This window comes from Rutidosis leptorrhynchoides, chromosome 2 (assembly GCF_046630445.1).
Source record: "Rutidosis leptorrhynchoides isolate AG116_Rl617_1_P2 chromosome 2, CSIRO_AGI_Rlap_v1, whole genome shotgun sequence".
Taxonomy (NCBI): domain Eukaryota; kingdom Viridiplantae; phylum Streptophyta; class Magnoliopsida; order Asterales; family Asteraceae; genus Rutidosis; species Rutidosis leptorrhynchoides.
Window position 1 is genome coordinate 543,574,121 of NC_092334.1, and position 21,936 is coordinate 543,596,056.

Below are 21,936 nucleotides of genomic sequence, written 5' to 3' on the forward strand. Positions count from 1 at the left end.
TATGTTTAACATGATAAAATGATAATTAAACATATCATTAAGTATGTTAACAATGAACTACATATGTAAAACAAAACTACTAACTTAAAAATTTTGAAACGAGGTATATATGTAACGATTATCGTTGTAACGACATTTTATTGTATATATATCATATTAAGATATATTCATACATCATAATATCATGATAATGTAATAATTTAACATCTCATTAAATAAAAACATTTATCACAAAGTGTCTTTATTAAATCTTCATATTTTCATCCAATCAATAATGTTCGTGAACAAAGTTTTTTCAAAAAATAAAAAAAATTTTTTTGCTTCCACCGTTTTCCCCCGATTGGTTACTTCCCCCTTGATTCTACCAATATATATATATATATATATATATATATATATATATATATATATATATATATATATATATATATATATATATATATATAGTGAAGGTTTTTGGAGAACTCAACGAACCAAAGCAAAAACAAAAACCCGCTATAATGAACGACGAACATGAATTCGATTCATCAATTCAAGGCGTTTTAGATGATGATTCCAACAGAAAGTACAGTACTTTTATAACATTTTTTTAAAGTGTATATTTTTTGTTTGTGAACTATTAATATGAGACGGATAGAGTATAATATTATAGTGAAAGAACTTTAAGTGAATTAAATTAGACTTACACTATATACTCATACTTTAAAAAAGAATTCTATTTTTTTTTCCTTAGACTACATACAAACCTGACACTTCAATTTTTTTATTTTATAATTAATTAATTTATTATTATTATTATTATTATTATTATTATTATTATTATTATTATTATCTCTAATTTTTTAATTTGTTTTCTCTAACGCCTAGTTTTCTAACCGATTTTTTTTTTCTTCAAAAAAACGGCTAGATTATTATTATTTCCTCTATAAATACTCCAAAACGTCTTCTAGGAGCTTTAGGTATAGAGACACCTTCGATTTCGGCTTCATCTTCTTCTAAAATATCGATATCTTCGAGTGCTTGATTTCGAGTGCTTGATGTGGATCATATGCATTTGCAATAGCTAACGCCTCTTCATAATTTTCATCTTCTCGATTCATACTCGAAACTTTATAAAAGTATAATTTTTTTTAACTGTTTGAGGGGTAGTTTGTAGTATAAAAATTATGAATATGGATAGTAGTATATATAGGGAAAGATATTGTAAAAAAAATCAACGGTAACTAACGGCTATATTTTTAATTTTGTATTTTTTTTCCGATTGTAGCGTAATGGAACATGTCAAACCACAGCACAATGCAACACGGTGCCTAACGGCGCAGCCAACCGCGGTTGCTAGCAACGGCGCCGTTGCATTGGCGGCCCCGTTACTAGTGGTCTTATTTTAGTCATTTCAATATTTTTGTCCAAAATCTTATACTTTCTCCATCTCATAAAATTATTCTAACTTTTTTTGTTTGTTCCAAAATTATTGTCCTTTGTTCTATATATCAATAAAAATTGTGAAAGTTACAATTATGTTCCTTTTATTATTGAAAATTAAACATTAAATATAACAATTTTTATTACTTATTCTAGTCATTTCAATATTTTTTCCAAATATTATACTTTCTCCGTCTCATAAAATTATTCAACTTTTTTTGTTTGTTCTAAAATTATTGTCCCTTGTTCTATATAATAATAAAAATTTGTGAAAGTTACAATTATGCTCCTTTTATTATTGAAAATTAAACATTAAATATAACAATTAATTATTACTTATTCCTTATAACAAATTAAATGAATGATAATTTAGACAATTTATTATAATATTTTAAATTCAACAAAAAATTAAACATGACATTTATTATGAGACGAAAGGAACATTACCCTTAATAAGAACTATATAAATATTGTACTACGGAGTATTATTTATTATCTGAATGAATATAAATCTTTTTATTGTTTGAAACTTTGAAGTTTAAAGTGCGGCTTCAAAATTTTGTCACAAGATTCCTAGTATTTTTTCTACACACTAAGGTCATAAAGTTTAAGAAAATCTACTTACATATAAAGATATCTCTTTTTAATAATAATAATAATAATAATAATAATAATAATAATAATAATAATAATAATAATAATAATAATAATATTAATAATCCATTCACATTATGGTCAATCTACGTCCTACCATTGTGCCTGCTGGCTTTCTCATAAACCTTATACTTTGTAGTAGTAATAATAATGATAATAATAATAATAATAATAATAATAATAATAATAATAACTACACCAACAATAGTAACAATAATAATAATAATAATAATAATAATAATAATAATAATAATAATAATAATAATAATAATAATAATAATAATTGTTATAATAATAATAAGAATAAGAATAATATTAATAATAATTAATGAATATATTACTTTACGGATTTGGCAATCACACTACCGGAGAAGTATTTTTAAGGAAAAAATAGTTTGACAAAAATGGTATAATAGCGGACTAGTGAACATGAACTTTACAAGAAGTTAGTGAGGTGATTATCATCGAAGTACTAATAAATAAAGCATGTTTAAAAATCTTTTAAAAAAAATACTTAGGACTATATTTAAAAAATTTCTTTAAATTAATGATGCTAGTTTAAATTTAAAAGTCGTTAACCAAGTAGGTGAGAATGTTGTTGGATTGCCATAACAACAAATTAGTTACGGATGTTCTTATAAGTGACAATGATAGTTGTAACCATGTATCACAATGATCCATTTATAGCGGATATTCATTTAATTCATCTGCTTTTTAGCAGAATAAATGATCTAAATGGATGGCTAGAGCGGCAGAAGCATAATTTTTTTACCGAGGCGAATTTTTTTAAAAGATGTAACAACTTTTTTTAGAAAAATATGGAATGATAAATGATCTAACGGATGGCTACAGTGGCGGAACCATGTATCACATGACTTTCGAGTTTTGTTTTAAATGTCATTCGGCTCTATTTTTGAGTCAACAACAAGCGTAAATTTATTGGCGTTTTGACTGCCTCGTAGAGCCTAAATTGAATTTCAGACAGGATTTAAAAATTCATGGAAATTTGATTCTACCATTTTCATGGTGTCTCAATTTTATTTTTAATTTTATGTTTAATTTTTATTTTACTATTTTTATTAAAAAAAATTCCTACTTTTTTTGCAGGAAGTTCACTCGAAATCAATCTCCTTATTCGTCGAATGGTGTATGATATTGCGACCGATGTTCTTGACGAGTACTTACAAATGAGTGAAACGTCATCTTTATAGAGTGCACACGAAGAGAAACATGATTTTAGGGGATGTTAGAGAGTATTGACTGTATCCATTGGGAATGAAAAACTGCCTAGTGCGTGAAAATGTCAATACACTAGGGGTGATCAAAAACACCCAACAGTCATGCTCGAAGCAGCTGCTTCACATGATATGTGAATTTGGCACGCATATTTTGGTATGACAGGTTCCAATATTGACATTTATGCTTCAAATAATTCACCAGTTTTTGATATACTTAAAAATTAAACTGCGCCACCTTCATCATGCCACACAAGCGTCTCACAACACCACAACAAAACATTCCACCCCCACACACCCCACAAATGGTCTTACAATCGTTAGAACGCAACAAAAGAATTATAATGATCTTTCTTAAAAACATTTACTTCAAGGGTTAGTGTTTTATTCTTCTTTTTCACTTTATATACACATTCCTCATTTTTAATCAAAACATCCTCACTTCTGCCTTAATTTTGTTTGTACGTGAGATGAATGAAAGAAACTTGGATGTTTTCTTTCAAGTGTGAAAATCTCCTTTGAAAGTGAACATAAGTATCTTTATTAACTAGTGCTTACACACACATAAAAAACCAACAACACATGCAAAACTAAATGATGGATTAAGTTATTGGTCGTAGTATTGCCATCTCTGTACACAAAGATGATATGTAGAGATGTCCAAAATATGACCCACCTCTTTAATTTTATCCATACATTGTCTTAGTATATTTGTCAAACAATTGATACATCATTACAAATAATTATGTTATCATACGAATTATGATATGATTCATCATATTTCAATATATATTTGGTATTTAAATTGCTCTTATTCTCTAGGTCCATATGTTATGCTCTGTTACTAGTTTTATGAGCTCATGCGTTGTACGACATTTGTATAAATTAGTAGTCGATAACGTTAATATTGATATTTATTAAATTATAATACAATCACAATAAAACATCATTTATTACTGATAACATTTGTATCATTGAATACTGGCGCATAAATTATGAGCCCGTCCGTTGGAAACGTTTTAATTTCAATCGATAAATAATCGATAAAACACCAAACACGGGCCAATAAAAAGTTGTTTTAAAATCGATCGCTAAGAATAATATTTTATGTACATCTCTAATTATATATGTATTTTGAACAAACTAATTTCATTATGTCAAAATCTCATACGAAGCAGAGCAGACATACATCTAAATATCTATAACGATTATCAAATAACCATTTTAACTTCAATTGACAAACATGAGTCCGTGCGTTTGTATAATATTTTACAAATATTATATTAACGTAATTTTTTTAATTTATGCGCAAACTGTAAATTAATTTTATATTATATAAAATATCATTCATAAATAATATTATAATCTTAATAAAGAAATATATTTAATTTATAATTTTAATTACAATAAAAAACACTGTAAATGATTTTCAATCTATGACTATTTATATATATAAATATTTTGAATATATATATATATATATATATATATATATATATATATATATATATATATATATATATATATATATTAAATCAATGTATCGTTTAAAATAATATTATTAATAACCATTAAAACAATTTCATAATAATAATATAATATAATGTATAATATTATATTACTATTATAATATAATTATAAAATTAATCGTTGTTAATATTTATATAATACAAAATATAGTAATATAATATAATATTTTAGGTAAAAAATCTGTATATTAAATTTAAATAGGAAATATAATAATTCAATTAATAGATGGAAATTATTAATAAAATCTATATAAAATTATTGTTATATAATTATTATCACAAGTTTTATATAATATATACATGTTATAGTGTAAAAGTAAGTTATATCATGGCAATCAATAACCAAAAATTACATGTTAAACAATAAACCTAAAAAACTAAATAATCAACCCAACCAACATGTTCATGGATTCACAAATATTCATTTTCTTAAGCCTGACAAGTTTCCAAAAAACTCATAATGTACTTAACCACCTACATGGCTGCATTACCAACAAATCAAGTTTACCAAAACAAACTAGCTAATTACCATACCTAAATATCATCATGCTACGTGCATACAATCATTTAACAATATCGAATTCGATCATCTCAAACACGTGGCATAGTATGAGGAGTAGCAGCGACCGCGACAGTTGCAGCTGTCTCCGTAAGGAATGAAAGTATCCCCGTGGTCACATGTTCTTGATCATCTACAAAAACTTCTTGTGGAACCCTAAGCGCGGCATGAACACAAGTCATTGCTAACCCAAACAAAACAGAGGAGATCAATAACGACACCAAACCCGTTAAAAACACAATCAAGATCGTGGAAATGATTAAAATTCCTAATGTTTCACGGTCAGAAAACGTGCGGTCAAAGAGAAAAACAGGCTGATCAGGTGCGCGAAAAAGGTAAAGAAACAACCATGCGGATAAAAGACATATTGAAAAGAATAAAGGGAAAGGATGGGACAAAAGAGAAAATATAGTCACAATAGCAATTAAAGTGGTGTAATTAATACGAAAATAAGAGAAGTTTTTCTTGATGCGTGATATGGCATCTAAGAGGGTTTCAGGACGAGAAAATGTGGAACGATCAACAAGTTGGAACCATGGACGACGTTGTGAATAGGAGTGGCGAATCGAGGTTGTAATGTGAGTCAAAAAGGGACGTAGGTCGGGGTTGTTGGGGACCGTTGTTTTAGGTGGTTGGGATCGTTGGGTGAAGGGGGTGGTTTGAGGGAGGCGTGATGGGCCCGCAGTTCTTGGTTTCTGCTTCATCGGTGCCATCGTGTTGCGGTGGTTTGTGACGGATGAAGGATATAGATTTGTAAATTAGGAGGTGAAGCGGAGAGGAAGTGAAATGTGGTTGATGCAGATTCATTGTTTCGGTTAACGTTTATACTTGTAACCTGGGAGTTTTGTTTTGTTTGCAAATGTAGTCCTTGAATAATGAATACCTCCAAAACATGCGATTCCTTGATTTGGATGTTAGATTAATATCAGGATCTTTCATCAAAAGGCTCAATATGTATCTTGCAATATGTTTGAATGTTATCTTGCTTTGAGCTAAAGTTTCGAATTGTGGTATATATAATGTTATGTGTCAGTATCATTTTTATGTGACCTAAAATTACAAAGTTTTGATCTAATTCGATCAACTATCAACTTGATTTTGTTGATTTTTTTTGCCCGGAGGGTATTATAACCCGTTACCAATATTGTACTAATAGTACGTTCATTTTTTTTTTTTTTAAATAAACAGTATAACCGACCTTTCTAATGTCGGTTTTCACTTGTCACCCTAAACCCGCTTTTGCAACGTTTAGTCAATGTGGCTTTCAAGTGTTGTACGTTATATTAAATATCTTATACGTGGCTGATATTGGCTTTCCCAATGCCGGTTTCGATCCTTTGTCTAAACATATCTGAACACGACTTTTTAAAGGTCGGTTTAGCAAACCCTAGTTTTCTATATAAAACATATTTCATAGTTCAATTGTATTACAAAATCGTTCTGTGAATATTTTTTCTCTTTCATTGATATCACCTTTCTCTAATTTATTATCTTGTCATATACAAAATGTCTAATACAAGGCAAATAAGTATGGACGAGTCTTGTCATGTTGCTGATTTTGGTAAGGTCAAGCTGTCTAATGAGCGAAAGTTTCAAATGTTTGAAGATTAATTTCACTGCGAACACCGATCTGGTTTATCCCAATCGCGTTAGTGATTTCTATAGACATTTTAAATGTAGAAATACTGATAATACAATGCGTTTCAAAATTGATGGTGTACGATATGTATGGACGTTGAAAAACTTCAACAATGCCTTAGGCCTAACAAACCTAAGCAAGAAACTTTACTGTATTGATGGGGGAAGTTGTTCGCACAACTCGCTTTGTCACGTTCGTATGAATGTCATAAAAATACGTGACATTATACTTAGCAACATATTGTGTCGTGAACCAACATAAAATTTTGATTATGTGCTTGCACAAGAGGCCATAATGATGTTTTTAATAATTAAATGGTATCCAATTTAACGTCGAATGTGCAAGAGGCAGCATAGACAGATTCATTACCTTACTGGATGTTGCTTTTACCAACATATGACGTTATCTTAACTACACCACATGGTGAATCTTACAATGTGGCAAGGACATGCACATTTTAAGCATCTATATCTAATTGTTAGTATGTGTAATATTTTTCAATCTTGCATGTGAAATGTGTTTATTGTCGTTAACAAAATTCAACATCATATTATCTTGTCATTTATTTTACACATAAACATAAAACAAGAAAAAAATGTGTTCCAATTGCAAAATAAAAGCAAATTCATCTTTTTTGTTGATGCTTCGACAATCTTAGCAATCTTGACAGCAACTTCTGAGATAACCAGTTTTTGTTGAAGAAACTCATTTTTCCTCCGTTGTGCTAAAATAAATGTTCACCCATTCTCATAAGGGCTCTTCGTCGTACCGGCCATTCCATCCGCATCGACGAGACCTCTATGGCTCTATGAAAAAAAAGGAATCTATTAATCATTTTGTATACCGAACACAAGTTTAAAGTAATTGAGTTATAATATACCGAAAAATCAAGGAAACCGTAAAACCTTCGACCGAGATTGTCAATTGTCCATGAGGTTTTGATAACAACACATTTGCCACATATGCAGTACACAGTAATCATCCGACCTGAAACTATTTGCTAGAGAAAGGATCTTGAGGAAAGTGAAATATGGGTGTATGTGAGTTAAGTATGAGCAAGGTTGTAAAAGTCGCGAGTCGGGGACGCATCGGTCGGGACCTAAAAAGGACGCGTCGGCCGAGTCGGGGGACGCGTCGGGGACGCATCGGTCGTTGACCAACGTTGACTTTATTAATAATTTCTTAAATATATATTTATATATATATATATATATATATATATATATATATATATATATATATATATATATATATATATATATATAATAGTTGATTATGTACCATAAATTTTTTAAATAAGAACTCGAATTTAAAAACAATCAAACTTGAAACTCAATTAATGTTACCGAGTACATAATTAGTAAGGACGCAGAGAAAAGAGTGGCCCAAAAAATGAAAACAAACCCTAATTTTAAAATATATCAGACCGTGTCGAAAATTTGACTGACTTTGACCGTTTTTGACCGTCTTTGACAGACTTTGACCGAACTTTTAGCTCTGACCGTCTTTTGAGTAGTTTTCAGAAAAAACGGGACGTTGAACCCATAAAAACGACGCATCGACCGATGCGTCGGCCAAGTCGGCCGACTTTTACAACACTGAGTATGAGCATGTGAGGTCTTTAAAGATAAATGTATGAATAAAATAAATACAACACATTTCGCAATTAAATACTGAAAATGACTGAGATAATTTCATTATACTTGATAAAAACAATACAACACATATGTTACACAACAAATCTATACAAACATAAAATTCAACTACAAATTCACCCTGATCTATTATGATCCACCATCTTTGTAGAATACTTTTAACAAGTTCTTCTTAGTAAAGTTAAGACTAAAATTCAATGAATATTTTGAACAATACATAAAAATTTTGGAGTACCGATACAGTTTCAACACATATACACTTGACCTCTTCAAGGGCTTGTAATGAATACTACATGAAATAGAACATGTAGTATCCTAAAGATTAAAGTAAACAGATACATAACCAGATATTAATATTAATAATACATGATAACATTGAGTTGTGACTTAACTAGTAGTGGCCTGTGCCTCTTAGCGAGAGGTCAGGAGTTCGACTCCGCTGGGCTACAATATTGCATTCAATGTTATCCCTGACCTGAAGTATCCACCCAGGTCGCCTTTCGCTTTGTGCGGGGGCAGCGAGGAGGGGGGATTTTATCGGCCATGCCCTCGCATTGGTCCGGTTTTCCTCCAAGGTAGTAGTTGGGGGCGAGTTATACAACTACGGGAGATGAACGCGTGGGTGGTTTAGTCTCCCCTGGGTGATCCCAAACTGATGTCCAAAAAAATACATAATAATATGCATATCATAGCATACTGAGAATCTTACTTTAACCGCTACTCTAAGGTCACATGTAGGAGTTGGAACACAAGACTTGATAAGTCATAACACCAAACACCTTATCAATTTTTTTTTCAGACAATCTTAGACAATCTGGTATTGCTCCTAAGTTTGAGTTACTTTCACTCGAAAACACAAACATGCGTTACAAAGTATATATAATTTAACTTGAATGTACAATATAAAAACTTAAAACGATTAATTATTATCACCATCTGGATATGCAAACTGCGTTGAAGAAAGCCACATAATTTTTTCAAACCTATCATCAAATTCTGCCTCTTCAAGCACTTCACTAATAAAATCTTAGGTAGACCTCGAATGTTCATCCTGGTTATTTCATCTTTTATGACGCATAGCATCCTAGAGAACACTCGAGGGACATGGAATGTTGTATCCAAGTGCATCTGATTCTTGCAGCTCAAAACCCGAAAAATGTAATAGGAGCATCAAATAATTCGAATTCTGAAAGATCAGCAAGAAATGGCCAAATGTAACAACCCGAGTTTTTTCGTTAAAACTTCCGTTAAATACTAGACGATCGTTAGTTAAATCATACGATTATCCTACGCCGAATTTTTTTTAAATACATTTAAGAATAATTAAAGGTGATTACTCGAATTCATACTTAGTCCTTGGAGTATATCAATTAATATGTTTTACTCGGTTTAGAAGTGCTTAGGAAAACGTACATTTAGTGAAAACTGCAGATAATGTCTTTCAAGACAACGAAAAACATGGATAACGTTTTAATAATTATTTTTAATAATTATTAACTTTATATAGAGGATATTAAATATATTGGAATTAAAATAAGATAAAAACTTGAGAATATCGGCTAATGCTCGGGTAACGTCCCAACTTTACGGGTTCGGTTATCGACACTAGGCAACGAAACAAATGATAAATCACTTTTAATAATTATTTTATATAATTATTAAGTTTTAAAATATTAGGGATTTTATAGATTAAAAGCATGAAGGAATCGTTTAGACGCTCGGTTAACGCTTCGGTTACGTTAATGGTTAACGGTACATATAAACGAACCATAAGATTTAATCTAGTAATAAAATTTGATTTGATCCCAAGGGCATTATTAGGTCATCCTAATTCATAATTATTATTTGTAATAAGTTATTTATCTTTGTGCTATTTTAAGTAGACCGTTCACGATTTTAATTGTTATCGCGTAACGTAAAAATCACCGAGACTCGCAGGGTTGAGTGTAATCTTTTAGTGGCCAATTTAGAAGAAACCAAACCTCCGAGAACCCCTTTTTGGAGCCTAAAATTCATGGCTTAGGGTATGGGAGGTGTTGTGTCATTAATTGATAGTTGCTAAAGTATTTAAGTGTAACTAAACCCTAATTCTAGTATATAAAAAAAAAAAAAAAAAATCCCTGGCATTCTTTTTTCCCTCCTCTGCGTTTCTTGCTGTCGACTTCATCCTCACCTATGGCCGCCACCTTCAACCTCTAAATCATCATCAAAAAATTGTTTGATCGTCTAATTGAAGACATATTCTTGTTCCCCTTCTCGTTATCTACGCATACGTATCGCTAATTTCTCGATCTAGGGTATAACACTCGAAACTCTAACTTTGATTTTATGATTTAAATCAGTCTATTTGCATGTTTTGATGTTATATAGTCAATTAGTGCTCATGCTTAGTGTTATATATGTTTAATTGCTTAAAACCATTAACGTTGTATAAAAACGGATCTGTAAACTGCTGTTTTCGACATGTTAACGAACTGATATAGAAAAACTGGGTTCATAGTTGGATTCCTCTTGAAAAGTTACTCAATTTTGACTCCGGATTCAATTGATTTCGTTTTTTTTTTTGGATTTTATATGGAATTTTAAAATTTTATAAAAGTGCTGAATAAAAACTGGAGGAATTACACTCACATATTTGGTTGCTGCGTATAATTGGCTTGGAATTAGGATTTCATATTTGATCAGAAGATATTAGACTTATATACGAAACTAATGGCACTGGCCTTGTGTCAATTGGAGTTACGGTTATTTTTATAAAAATTCCAGAAGTTGACTGCATTATATTATGTGAAGTTGACTTTGTTTGACCAAATGGGTTTAACGGGTCAAAATGGGTAACGGTCAGTGTAGAAAAGTCCCATACGTCGATTTAAGTAAGTTTGAAGGTTGTAGTGTTTTAAAAATAAGTTTTGGCATGTTTTGGTCGAAATGGGTGTTTATGACCCATTTGGGTCATGCACGCATACTTTGACCCATATGCGAAATTTTGAAGATCAAAGGTACGTAACACGTCTAAAATACCATTTTGGATTTGTGACAAGATTTTTACATTCTCAAGTATTATGGTTTGGAATTTGAGTTGTCAATGGAAAAATTTTATTATTTTAGTGAAAGTGTCAAAAATGACTCTCGGGCCTACTTTGAGGGCTCGTAAGTTGAAATCGGTTAGGTTTGGATAAAAACTATTAACTGCTATTGAAAGTATTTACAAAAAGCTTTAAAATGATATATTATATGTATTATTTTGTTGAGTCTAAACAGGATTAAAACAAGAATGAAACTGGGCAATCGTTGCTGATTTTGAACTCTTAACAGCATTTTATGTTTCAAGAGGTTGTTTTCGCAAAGCCATAACTTTCAAACCGTAACTCCGTTTTTGTCAAATAAACATGCTATAGAAAGATGAGATGATATACTTTCTAATGGTCATGACCAAATGTATTATTTTGAAGTTGGTGGGACCCGAAATCAGCTGCAAAATACTTTGAAATACATATATGTAAATACTTTTTTTTTTTTTGCCAATGTAAAAATGGACAACTTAAGTTTGACCTATGTTTGACTATTTGACCAACTTGAGTAATATTATGAGATTGTTGACTTGTGTTGACCATGTTGATTGTGTTGGACTTGCGTTTGACTTGCATTGACTTGTGTTGGCTTTTGTTGAATTTTTTTCAAAATGTAGAAAACTTTATTGTTATTAAACAAGTCTAAAGCTTTAGACTAAACATTAAATAAAGAAGATAACTTTGACAAGTTTTGAGGGGTCAAAGTTGACCGGTTTACTATATAAGCAAAACAAACTTACGCCACGATTTCTAAAGTGGAAACTTTTCAAATTACATTTCATATAAAGATGAAATGGGTTAACTATTGGTCAAACTTGAGCACTTAGGACTATATTGCATGACATGGTATGACTTAGAATATGTGAACATAATTATTGACTAAACGTATCTCTAAGTTGAGTATACGAGTCAAGGACCTACAACTTGTTTATCTACTGTGCTATTGTAGCTGCGCTAAAGGTGAGTCTACAGTCCCGCTTTTTACATGTTTTCATGGATGAAAATACACGCTATTGTACTTACATATTCAAATGCTTTTATGTTGACATGGGTACTTATTATACATATTGATTTTGTTCAAAAAGCCCCTAGCTTGAATACTTTTATTACCTTCGGGTAAGCAAAATTTAGATGGACGAATCCGTTAGATTAGACAAACCTCGCCCAAACAATATTAACCGTGGCGCATTTACTTTGAACATTAGATACGCTCGAAAAAGTGTATAACATTTTTATAGGGTAAAGGGAGTGTAGTGGTTTCTATACTCTGGTCATTGCTAGTATTCAGGTGCTCATGGATTATGTAAACGTTTCACAACTTGGAGTTGTACTTGTAAAATCTCGTCGTCAATGAACTTGAACTATTTTCTGATAACTATTTTTCAGATACTGTTTATACTATTTAAACCTGTAGATTCACCAACATTATTGTTGACCTGTTTTACGTGTTTGTATTCTCAGGTCCTTAAGAGGTATAGCTTCCGCTGTGTGTTTGCTGATTTGGTCTGGCTGTGGTGTCAGCATGCTTTCATTAAAGACATTTACTACTTTCGTATTTAAACTTTTGCAACTTTAAATACTGTTGGCTTGTGGTTACGATCACAATAGTATTGCTTATTTTGGTTTATTGACTTATGTTTTGAAAGTCAACTGTTTTTAATAAAATTAAATGCGATTGCTTTGAAAAAACACATATAGAGTGCGTAACTGTTAACTGTGGGACCTATGATTAACACGCCGTCAGATGAAAATTTGGCCGGGTGTTATAGATGGTATCAGAGCTAATGGTTGTAGGGATCTAGGAACTGCATTAGTGTGTCTGATCGAGTCATTAGGACGCATTGGTGAGTCTAGACTACAACCCGACTGTAAGCTGTTATGTATTACTTATTGCATTACTATATATGATTATATATTTACTATGTATACTACATGTGTACTTACGCTTATCCGTTACTATCCGTTGCAATAAAAGTTAATCAATAATGTTATTATACAACTATTACCTCACTACTCTTTTTAAAGTACTGCTACCGGCTACACTATTGTTAATCACCACTGTTATTACACTACTGATACTTACCACTATTATTTCACTACTACTATCGTTACTGTTGCTCACTACCTATCACTACTTAATGCTACTATCACTACTCTCTTTGGCTACTATTTATCACTACCGTAGGACGCTACCACCACCACCATTGTTGATCACTACTATCGTCACTACTCATTCCTACTTATCACTACTAAGTACCGCTACTAATTTCTACTTCTCGTGACTATCATCCACTACTCGCAGCTATTATATATGTATAGCGTTGTTGTTTTTTTATTGGCACTAATTTGGTGATCTACTCTGTTGTGAAGAAACACCGATCGACTTTGAACACATTGACGTGAACTACAATTCATTCGTTTATAGCGAGACATACGTTTGGAATTTTGCACCAACTCTTTTGACTAAATACGAGATTTTATTCGAGATAACATTACACATTGTTAACCTTCATTCTCCATGATTATATTCATTTAAACTTTGTGGAGTTATGTTGGAATGGAGGTATGAGTTAGTGTAATATAATAACGACTAATCAACGTGGTGATATTATGGTAATTCATATTGAAGTTCTAATGGATCATGATGGTGATAAGGCTTGATCAACCTTGTCATCAACATGTACCATGTTACATGACTCCATTATTTTCCTTGTTGACATTTGAAAACCTAGATATCACACAATCCGAGGCAACACTATTTTTATTTGTCATATCGTCTTTATACTTATGATAAATGGTCAGTTATTATTCAACTTCAAAAGATATAACTATATGTATACTATATCGATTTCGCACATTTTTAACATTCAACTACAAGATGCTCGAGGTGGTTACATCAAGATGAAAACTTCTTCTCTCACTACGCTCATACTTTCCGCATACGAGAATCTCCTTATACCATTCCTCAAAGGAGAGGAACTCTACCTACATTAAAGTAGTATTCACCACGAGAGTGAAAATTTTAACTAACTTTATCGTAAACCATGAAGTCGAGAGACTAAAGCAGAACAATTATGATACCTTTCACGTTTGAAACTCGGAGAAACACTTAGCATAGTAAAACTTTATCGATCATCTCTTTAAGATACACTTGGACACCAAATTTCCTTTCATCTAAGAGCCCATAGAGGTCTTGGACCGTCAGCTCAAACAACTCAAACAAAGCATAATTTCTACTGTAAGAATTCATTGGAACCCTCATAAAGAACTCAAACTCACGTGAGAGCGAGAAGATCACACGAAACGAAAGTACCCGCACCTATTTTTCCCAATGCAACGCCGACGGATGGCATTAACCAAAATTTCGGGACAAAATTTTCGATAACGTGTAGGTAATGTAACAACCCGAGTTTTTTCGTTAAAACTTCCGTTAAACACTAGACGATCGTTAGTTAAATCATACAATTATCCTACGCTAAATTTTTTTTAAATACATTTAAGAATAATTAACGGTGATTACTCGAATTCATACTTAGTCCTTGGAGTATATCAATTAATATGTTTTACATATTCAATGAGAAACACACTTCGGTTTAGAAGTGCTTAGGAAAACGTACAGTTAGTGAAAACTACAAATAATGTCTTTCAAGACAACGAAAAACATGGATAACGTTTTAATAATTATTTTTAATAATTATTAACTTTATATAGAGGATATTAAATATATTGGAATTAAAATAAAATAAAAACTTGAGAATATCGGCTAACGCTCGGGTAACGTCCCAACTTTATGGGTTCGGTTATCGACACTAGGCAACGAAACGAATAATAAATCACTTTTAATAATTATTTTATATAATTATTAAGTTTTAAAATATTAGGGATTTTATATATTAAAAGCATGAAGGATTCGTTTAGACGCTCGGTTAACGTTTCGGTTACGTTAATGGTTAACGGTACATAGAAACGAACCATAAGATTTAATCTAGCAATACAATTTGATCCCAAGGGCATTCTTAGGTCATCCTAATTCATAATTATTATTTGTAATAAGTTATTTATCTTTGTGCTATTTTAAGTACACCGTTCACGATTTTAATCGTTATCGCGTACTGTAAAAATCACCGAGACTCGCAGGGTTTAGTGTAATCTTTTAGTGGCCAATTTAGAAGAAACCAAACTTCCGAGAACCCCTTTTTGGAGCCTAAAATTCGTGGCTTAGGGTATGGGAGGTGTTGTGTCATTAATTGATAGTTGCTAGAGTATTTAAGTGTAACTAAACTCTAATTCTAGTAAAAAAAAAAATCCCGGGCATTCTTTTTTCCCACCTCTGCGTTTCTTGTTGTCGACTTCATCCTCACCTATGGCCGCTACCTTCAACCGTTAAATCATCATCAAAAAGTTGTTTGATCGTCCAATTGAAGACATATTCTTGTTCTCCTTCTCGTTCTCTATGCATACGTATCGCTAATTTCTCGATGTAGGGTATAACACTCGAAACTCTAACTTTGATTTTATGATTTAAATCAGTCTATCTGCATGTTTTGATGTTATATAGTCAATTAGTGCTCATGCTTATTTTTATATATGTTTAATTACTTAAAACCATTAAAGTTGTATAAAAACGGATCTGTAAACTGCTGTTTCAGACATGTTAACAAACTGATATAGAAAAACTGGGTTCATAGTTGGATTCCTCTTGAAAAGTTACACAATATAGACTCCGGATTCACTTGATTTCGATTTTTTTTTTTTGGATTTTATATGGAATTTTAAAGTTTTATAAAAGTACTGAATAAAAACTGGACGAATTACACTCACATTTTTGGTTGCTGCGTATAATTAGCTTGGAATTAGGATTTCATATTTGGTCAGAAAATATTAGACTTATATACGAAACTAATGGCACTGGCCTTGTGTCAATTGGAGTTACGGTTATTTTTATAAAAATTCCAGAAGTTACCTACATTGTTTAAACTAAATATTATGTGCAGTTGACTTTGTTTGACCAAATGGGTTTAACGGGTCAAAATAGGTAACAGTCAGTGTAGACAAGTCCCATACGTCGATTTAAGTAAGTTTGAAGGTTGTAGTGTTTTAAAAATAAGTTTTGGCATGTTTTGGTCGAAATGGGTGTTTATGACCCATTTGGGTCATGCGCGCCTACTTTGACTCATATGCGAAATTTTGAGGATCAAAGGTACGTAACACGTCTAAAATACCATTTTGGACTTGTGACATGATTTTTACATGCTCAAGTATTATGGTTTGGAATTTGAGTTGTCAATGGAAACATTTTATTATTTTAGTGAAAGTGTCAAAAATGACTCTCGGGCTTACTTTGAGGGCTCGTAAGTTGAAATCGGTTAAGTTTGGATAAAAACTATTAACTGCTATTGAAAATATTTACAAAAAGCTTTAAAATGATATATTATATGTATTATTTTGTTGAGTTTAAACAGGATTAAAACAAGCATGAAACTGGGCAATCGTTGCTGATTTTGAACTCTTAACAGCATTTTATGTTTCAAGAGGTTGTTTTCGCAAAGCCATAACTTTCAAACCGTAACTCCGTTTTTGTCAAATAAACTGGCTATAGAAATGTGGGATGATATACTTTCTAATGGTCATGACCAAATGTATTATTTTGAAGCTGGTGGGACCTGAAATCCGCTGCAAAATACCTAAAAATACATATATGTAAATAATATTTTTTTTTGCCAATGTAAAAATGGACAACTTAAGTTTGACCTATGTTTAACTATTTGACCAATTTGAGTAATATTATGAGATTGTTGACTTGTGTTGACCATGTTGATTGTGTTGGACTTGCGTTTGACTTACATTGACTTGTGTTGGCTTTTGTTGAATTTTTTTTTCAAAATGTAGAAAACTTTAATGTTATTAAACAAGTCTAAAGCTTTAGACTAAGCATTAAATAAAGAAGATAACTTTGACAAGTTTTGAGGGGTCAAAGTTGACCGGTTTACTATATAAGCAAAACAAACTTACGCCACGATTTCTAAAGTGGAAACTTTTCAAATTACATTTCATATAAAGATGAAATGGGTTAACTATTGGTCAAACTTGAGCACTTAGGACTATATTGCATGACATGGTATGACTTAGAATATGTGAACATAATTATTGACTAAACGTATCTCTAAGTTGAGTATACGAGTCAAGGACCTACAACTTGTTTATCTACTGTGCTATTGTAGCTGCGCTAAAGGTGAGTCTACAGTCCCGCTTTTTACATGTTTTCATGGATGAAAATACACGCTATTGTACTTACATATTCAAATGCTTTTATGTTGACATGGGTACTTATTATACATATTGATTTTGTTCAAAAAGCCCCTAGCTTGAATACTTTTATTTCCTCCGGGTAAGCAAAATTTAGATGGACGGATCCGTTAGATTAGACAAACCTCGCCCAAACAATATTAACCGTGGCGCATTTACTTTGAACATTAGGTACACTCGAAAAAGTGTATAACATTTTTATGGGGTAAAGGGAGTGTAGTGGTTTCTATACTCTGGTCATTGCTAGTATTCAGGTGCTCATGGATTATGTAAACGTTTCACAACTTGGAGTTGTACTTATAAAATCTCGTGGTCAATGAACTTGAACTATTTTCTGATAACTGTTTTTCAGATACTGTTTGTACTATTTAAACATGTAGATTCACCAACATTATTGTTGACCTGTTTTGCTTGTTTGTATTCTCAGGTCCTTAAGAGGTATAGCTTCCGCTGTGTGTTTGCTGATTTGGTCTGGCCGTGGTGTCAGCATGCTTTCATTAAAGAAATTTACTACTTTCGCATTTAAACTTTTGCAACTTTTAATACTGTTGGTGTAACGTCCTCCCAATAGGGTCTGGAAGGAACGTCACTAATATCAAAACATACCAACATATTATAATAAACGAGAACAATACTAAATGATGAATTTAACTTTAATGAGTACGCAGCGGAAAATGAAATGTCGTTACAATGACAGGAATAACAATATCATAAATGTTCACATGCAGAAGTAATAAATGCGATATATCTTGATCCTATGTCCAAGTAGCATCACATAAGCGGTAAGTATAAGAGCTTGAATCAAACAGCACCTGAGACAAAACATGCTAAAGTGTCAACCAAAAAGGTTGAGTGAAGTTCATAGGTTTAACAAAAAGTTTGTCGTTGTTTTAGACCACAAGATTTAGTTTGTAAAGTTGATCTCCCGCAGGATCAAAAAGTTATGCCAGTGCGTGATATTTAGACTAAACGTTGTTTGCCCCGTGACAAGTTGTTCTGTCCTTGTCGTTTAATTTCATTATTAAGTAATACAAAGACTTAGTCAAATGTATCGGGGATGTTACTCCCGATAGGCCTACCCCTAATAATTAAGCATGCCGCAGCAATTAAAAATATCACTGTAGGGACTTAGTCGGACATAGCCGGGTATATCATAGTTTAACAGTTTGGTACTTGTGTCTAAAGTATAAAAAGTAAAAACAGCATGTGTCTCACCCCAAGTAAAAGTAAGTAAGTTTGCTAGCAATAAAGAGGGGCTATGAATTCACCTTAGTAAGTAGAGAGAGAGTTATTCCTCGGAATAAAGAGTTGAACGAGTGAGCAGGAATGTCAACCTATTGACATTTAAGAGTAGTTAAGTGTTTTGCCCATGTTTAAGTTTAAGTATGTGTTTAAGTATAGTTTGTTTTACTAAGTTTCTATTCCTAGTAAGTTACTATTTTTATAAAGTTTCCATTTTTAGAAAGTTTCTTATTTTACTAAGTTTCTATGACTAGAGAGTTTCTACTTTTATCAGTGTTTTCCATTTTAGGATACTTGCCGTATTAGATAAGCTTCCAATCACCCCTTTCCCTTCGAATGGCTAATTTAGATCTAGGGGCTTGAGCCATAGGACCCTTTAAATCGGAAATCCAAACCCTCTGCCTAGAATCTCATAGAAACCATTCGTCAAGAAAGTTCGAAGATCTATACATCTCTAATACATATCCCAAAATGTTTTTATGTTACAATATAAGTAGTAGGTTATAGGTGCTAGTAATAGTAATAGTAATAGTGTATACATGTTATTTATTTTATTTTTAATTACATATAATTTATAACATTATTTACATGTTTCGGTAAAAATAATAACCGAAGTAAAAAGTAAAAAGTAAAAAGTAAAAAAAATAAAAAGTAAGAAAAGAATACTTACTAGTAGTAATTCTTCAAAGAGAGAATGAGAGAAATTTTGGTGTGAGTTTGAATGAGAAATGAGGGGTATTTATACTTGAAAAAATTAGGTAAAAAGAATAAAATAATTAAAAGAAAAAGAAATATTTTAATTCTTAATGGGATTTTAAAATTAAAAAGTATTAAATGTTAGGTCATGGGATAATGCACAAAATAAAATAATAAAAGTAGTTTTTCCATTACAATTTTTAATTAAAAAGTAATTTATTTATTTATTTATTTATTTATTTATTTTTTCATTTATTTTAAGGATTTTTTTTATATAAATAAACAAATTGATTTAATGCTTTTCCAAGAATATTTGTCAATAATATTTTATTTTATTTTTTTATTTAATTAATAAATACAAATTTTGCATAAAAATAATAAATAATTCGGTATTTTGTATTTTTAATAATAATTATGATTTTAATTATTAAACTATAGTTTTAGTAAGTTTGTAAATATTATTACATTTATATATAATTGGATTTATTATATAGTTAAATATATAATACATTAACTAAATAATAAAAGTGATACAAAGTTTATATACTTAGTTAAATTATATCAAATTATATAAATTAATAATATATTATTTATTTAAGCATACATTGTTGACTAAAAATTACTATTCGGTCAATATTTAATTGTATATAACAACCCTTAATACATATAGTCAGACATATAACCCTAGGGTTAATTTAGTAATTTAGAAGTCGAAAAGTGAGGGTTGTTACAGTACCTCCCCGTTAATAAAAACTTCGTCCCGAAGTTTTAGGTAGACTTCTCGGATGCATCAGCGGTTGAGAAGAGATGGGGATATTTCTGTTTCATTTGGTCTTCACGTTCCCAGGTATACTCGGGGCCACGTCGTGAATTCCAACGGATCTTAACAATAGGTATGGTGCTTTGTTTTAATCGTTTAGCAGATCGGTCCATGACTTCTACGGGTTCTTCTATGAAGTGCATTTTATCATCAATGCGAATGTCATCTAAAGGAATAACGAGAGTGTCATCAGCGAGACACTTTTTAAGATTCGAGACATGAAATACGTCGTGTACGTTGCTAAGTTCAGCAGGTAATTCTAATCGATAAGCCACGGGTCCGATCCTTTCAGTAATCTTGAAGGGTCCAACAAAACGCGGACTTAGTTTGCTTCGTTTACCAAAATGAACGACGCCTTTCCAAGGGGATACTTTCAACATGACTTTGTCACCAACTTGGAATTCCAAATCTTTCCGACCTTTATTAGCATAGCTCTTCTGTCGGCTGTGGGCAGTTTCTATTCGTTTCTTAATCTGAACTATCTTTTCGGTTGTCTCGTGTATGATTTCAGGACCAGTTAACTATCTATCCTCTAATTCATCCCAGCACAGTGGGGATCTACATTTTCGTCCGTATAAGGCCTCAAAAGGTGCAGCCTTAATACTTGAGTGGTAACTATTATTGTAAGAGAATTCAACCAAAGGCAAATGTCTATCCCAGCCTTTGCCGAAGTCGATAACACAAGCGCGAAGCATATCTTCCAAAGTTTTAATGGTTCGTTCACTTTGACCATCGGTTTGCGGATGATAAGCAGTACTCATGTCGAGTTGAGTTCCAAGAGCAGTTTGTAAGGATTTTCAGAATCTGGAAGTGAATCTACTGTCGCGATTGAATATGATTGATATAGGAACACCATGACGAGAGACAATTTTTTTGATATACAGTTGTGACAATCTCTCCATCTTGTCAGTCTCCTTGATCGGTAAGAAATGAGCAGATTTAGTAAGACGATCTACTATAACCCATATAGTATCATTGCCACTAGAAGTCTTGGGCAATTTAGTAATAAAGTCCATAGCGATACATTTCCACTTCCACTGCGGAATATCGGGTTGTGTCAACAGACCAGAAGGCTTTTGATGTTCAGCCTTGACTTTCAAACAAGTGA

The 21,936-nt window shown here is 31.6% G+C and overlaps 1 protein-coding gene across 1 annotated transcript; it reads right to left on the bottom strand.

Moving 5' to 3' along the window:
• Positions 1 to 5,431: 5,431 nt before the first annotated feature.
• Positions 5,432 to 6,112, bottom strand: LOC139889656 (PRA1 family protein B3-like). Its single transcript, XM_071872594.1, has one exon. The coding sequence runs from the start codon at positions 6,110 to 6,112 to the stop codon at positions 5,432 to 5,434; it is 681 nt and encodes a 226-aa protein (XP_071728695.1).
• Positions 6,113 to 21,936: the final 15,824 nt, after the last annotated feature.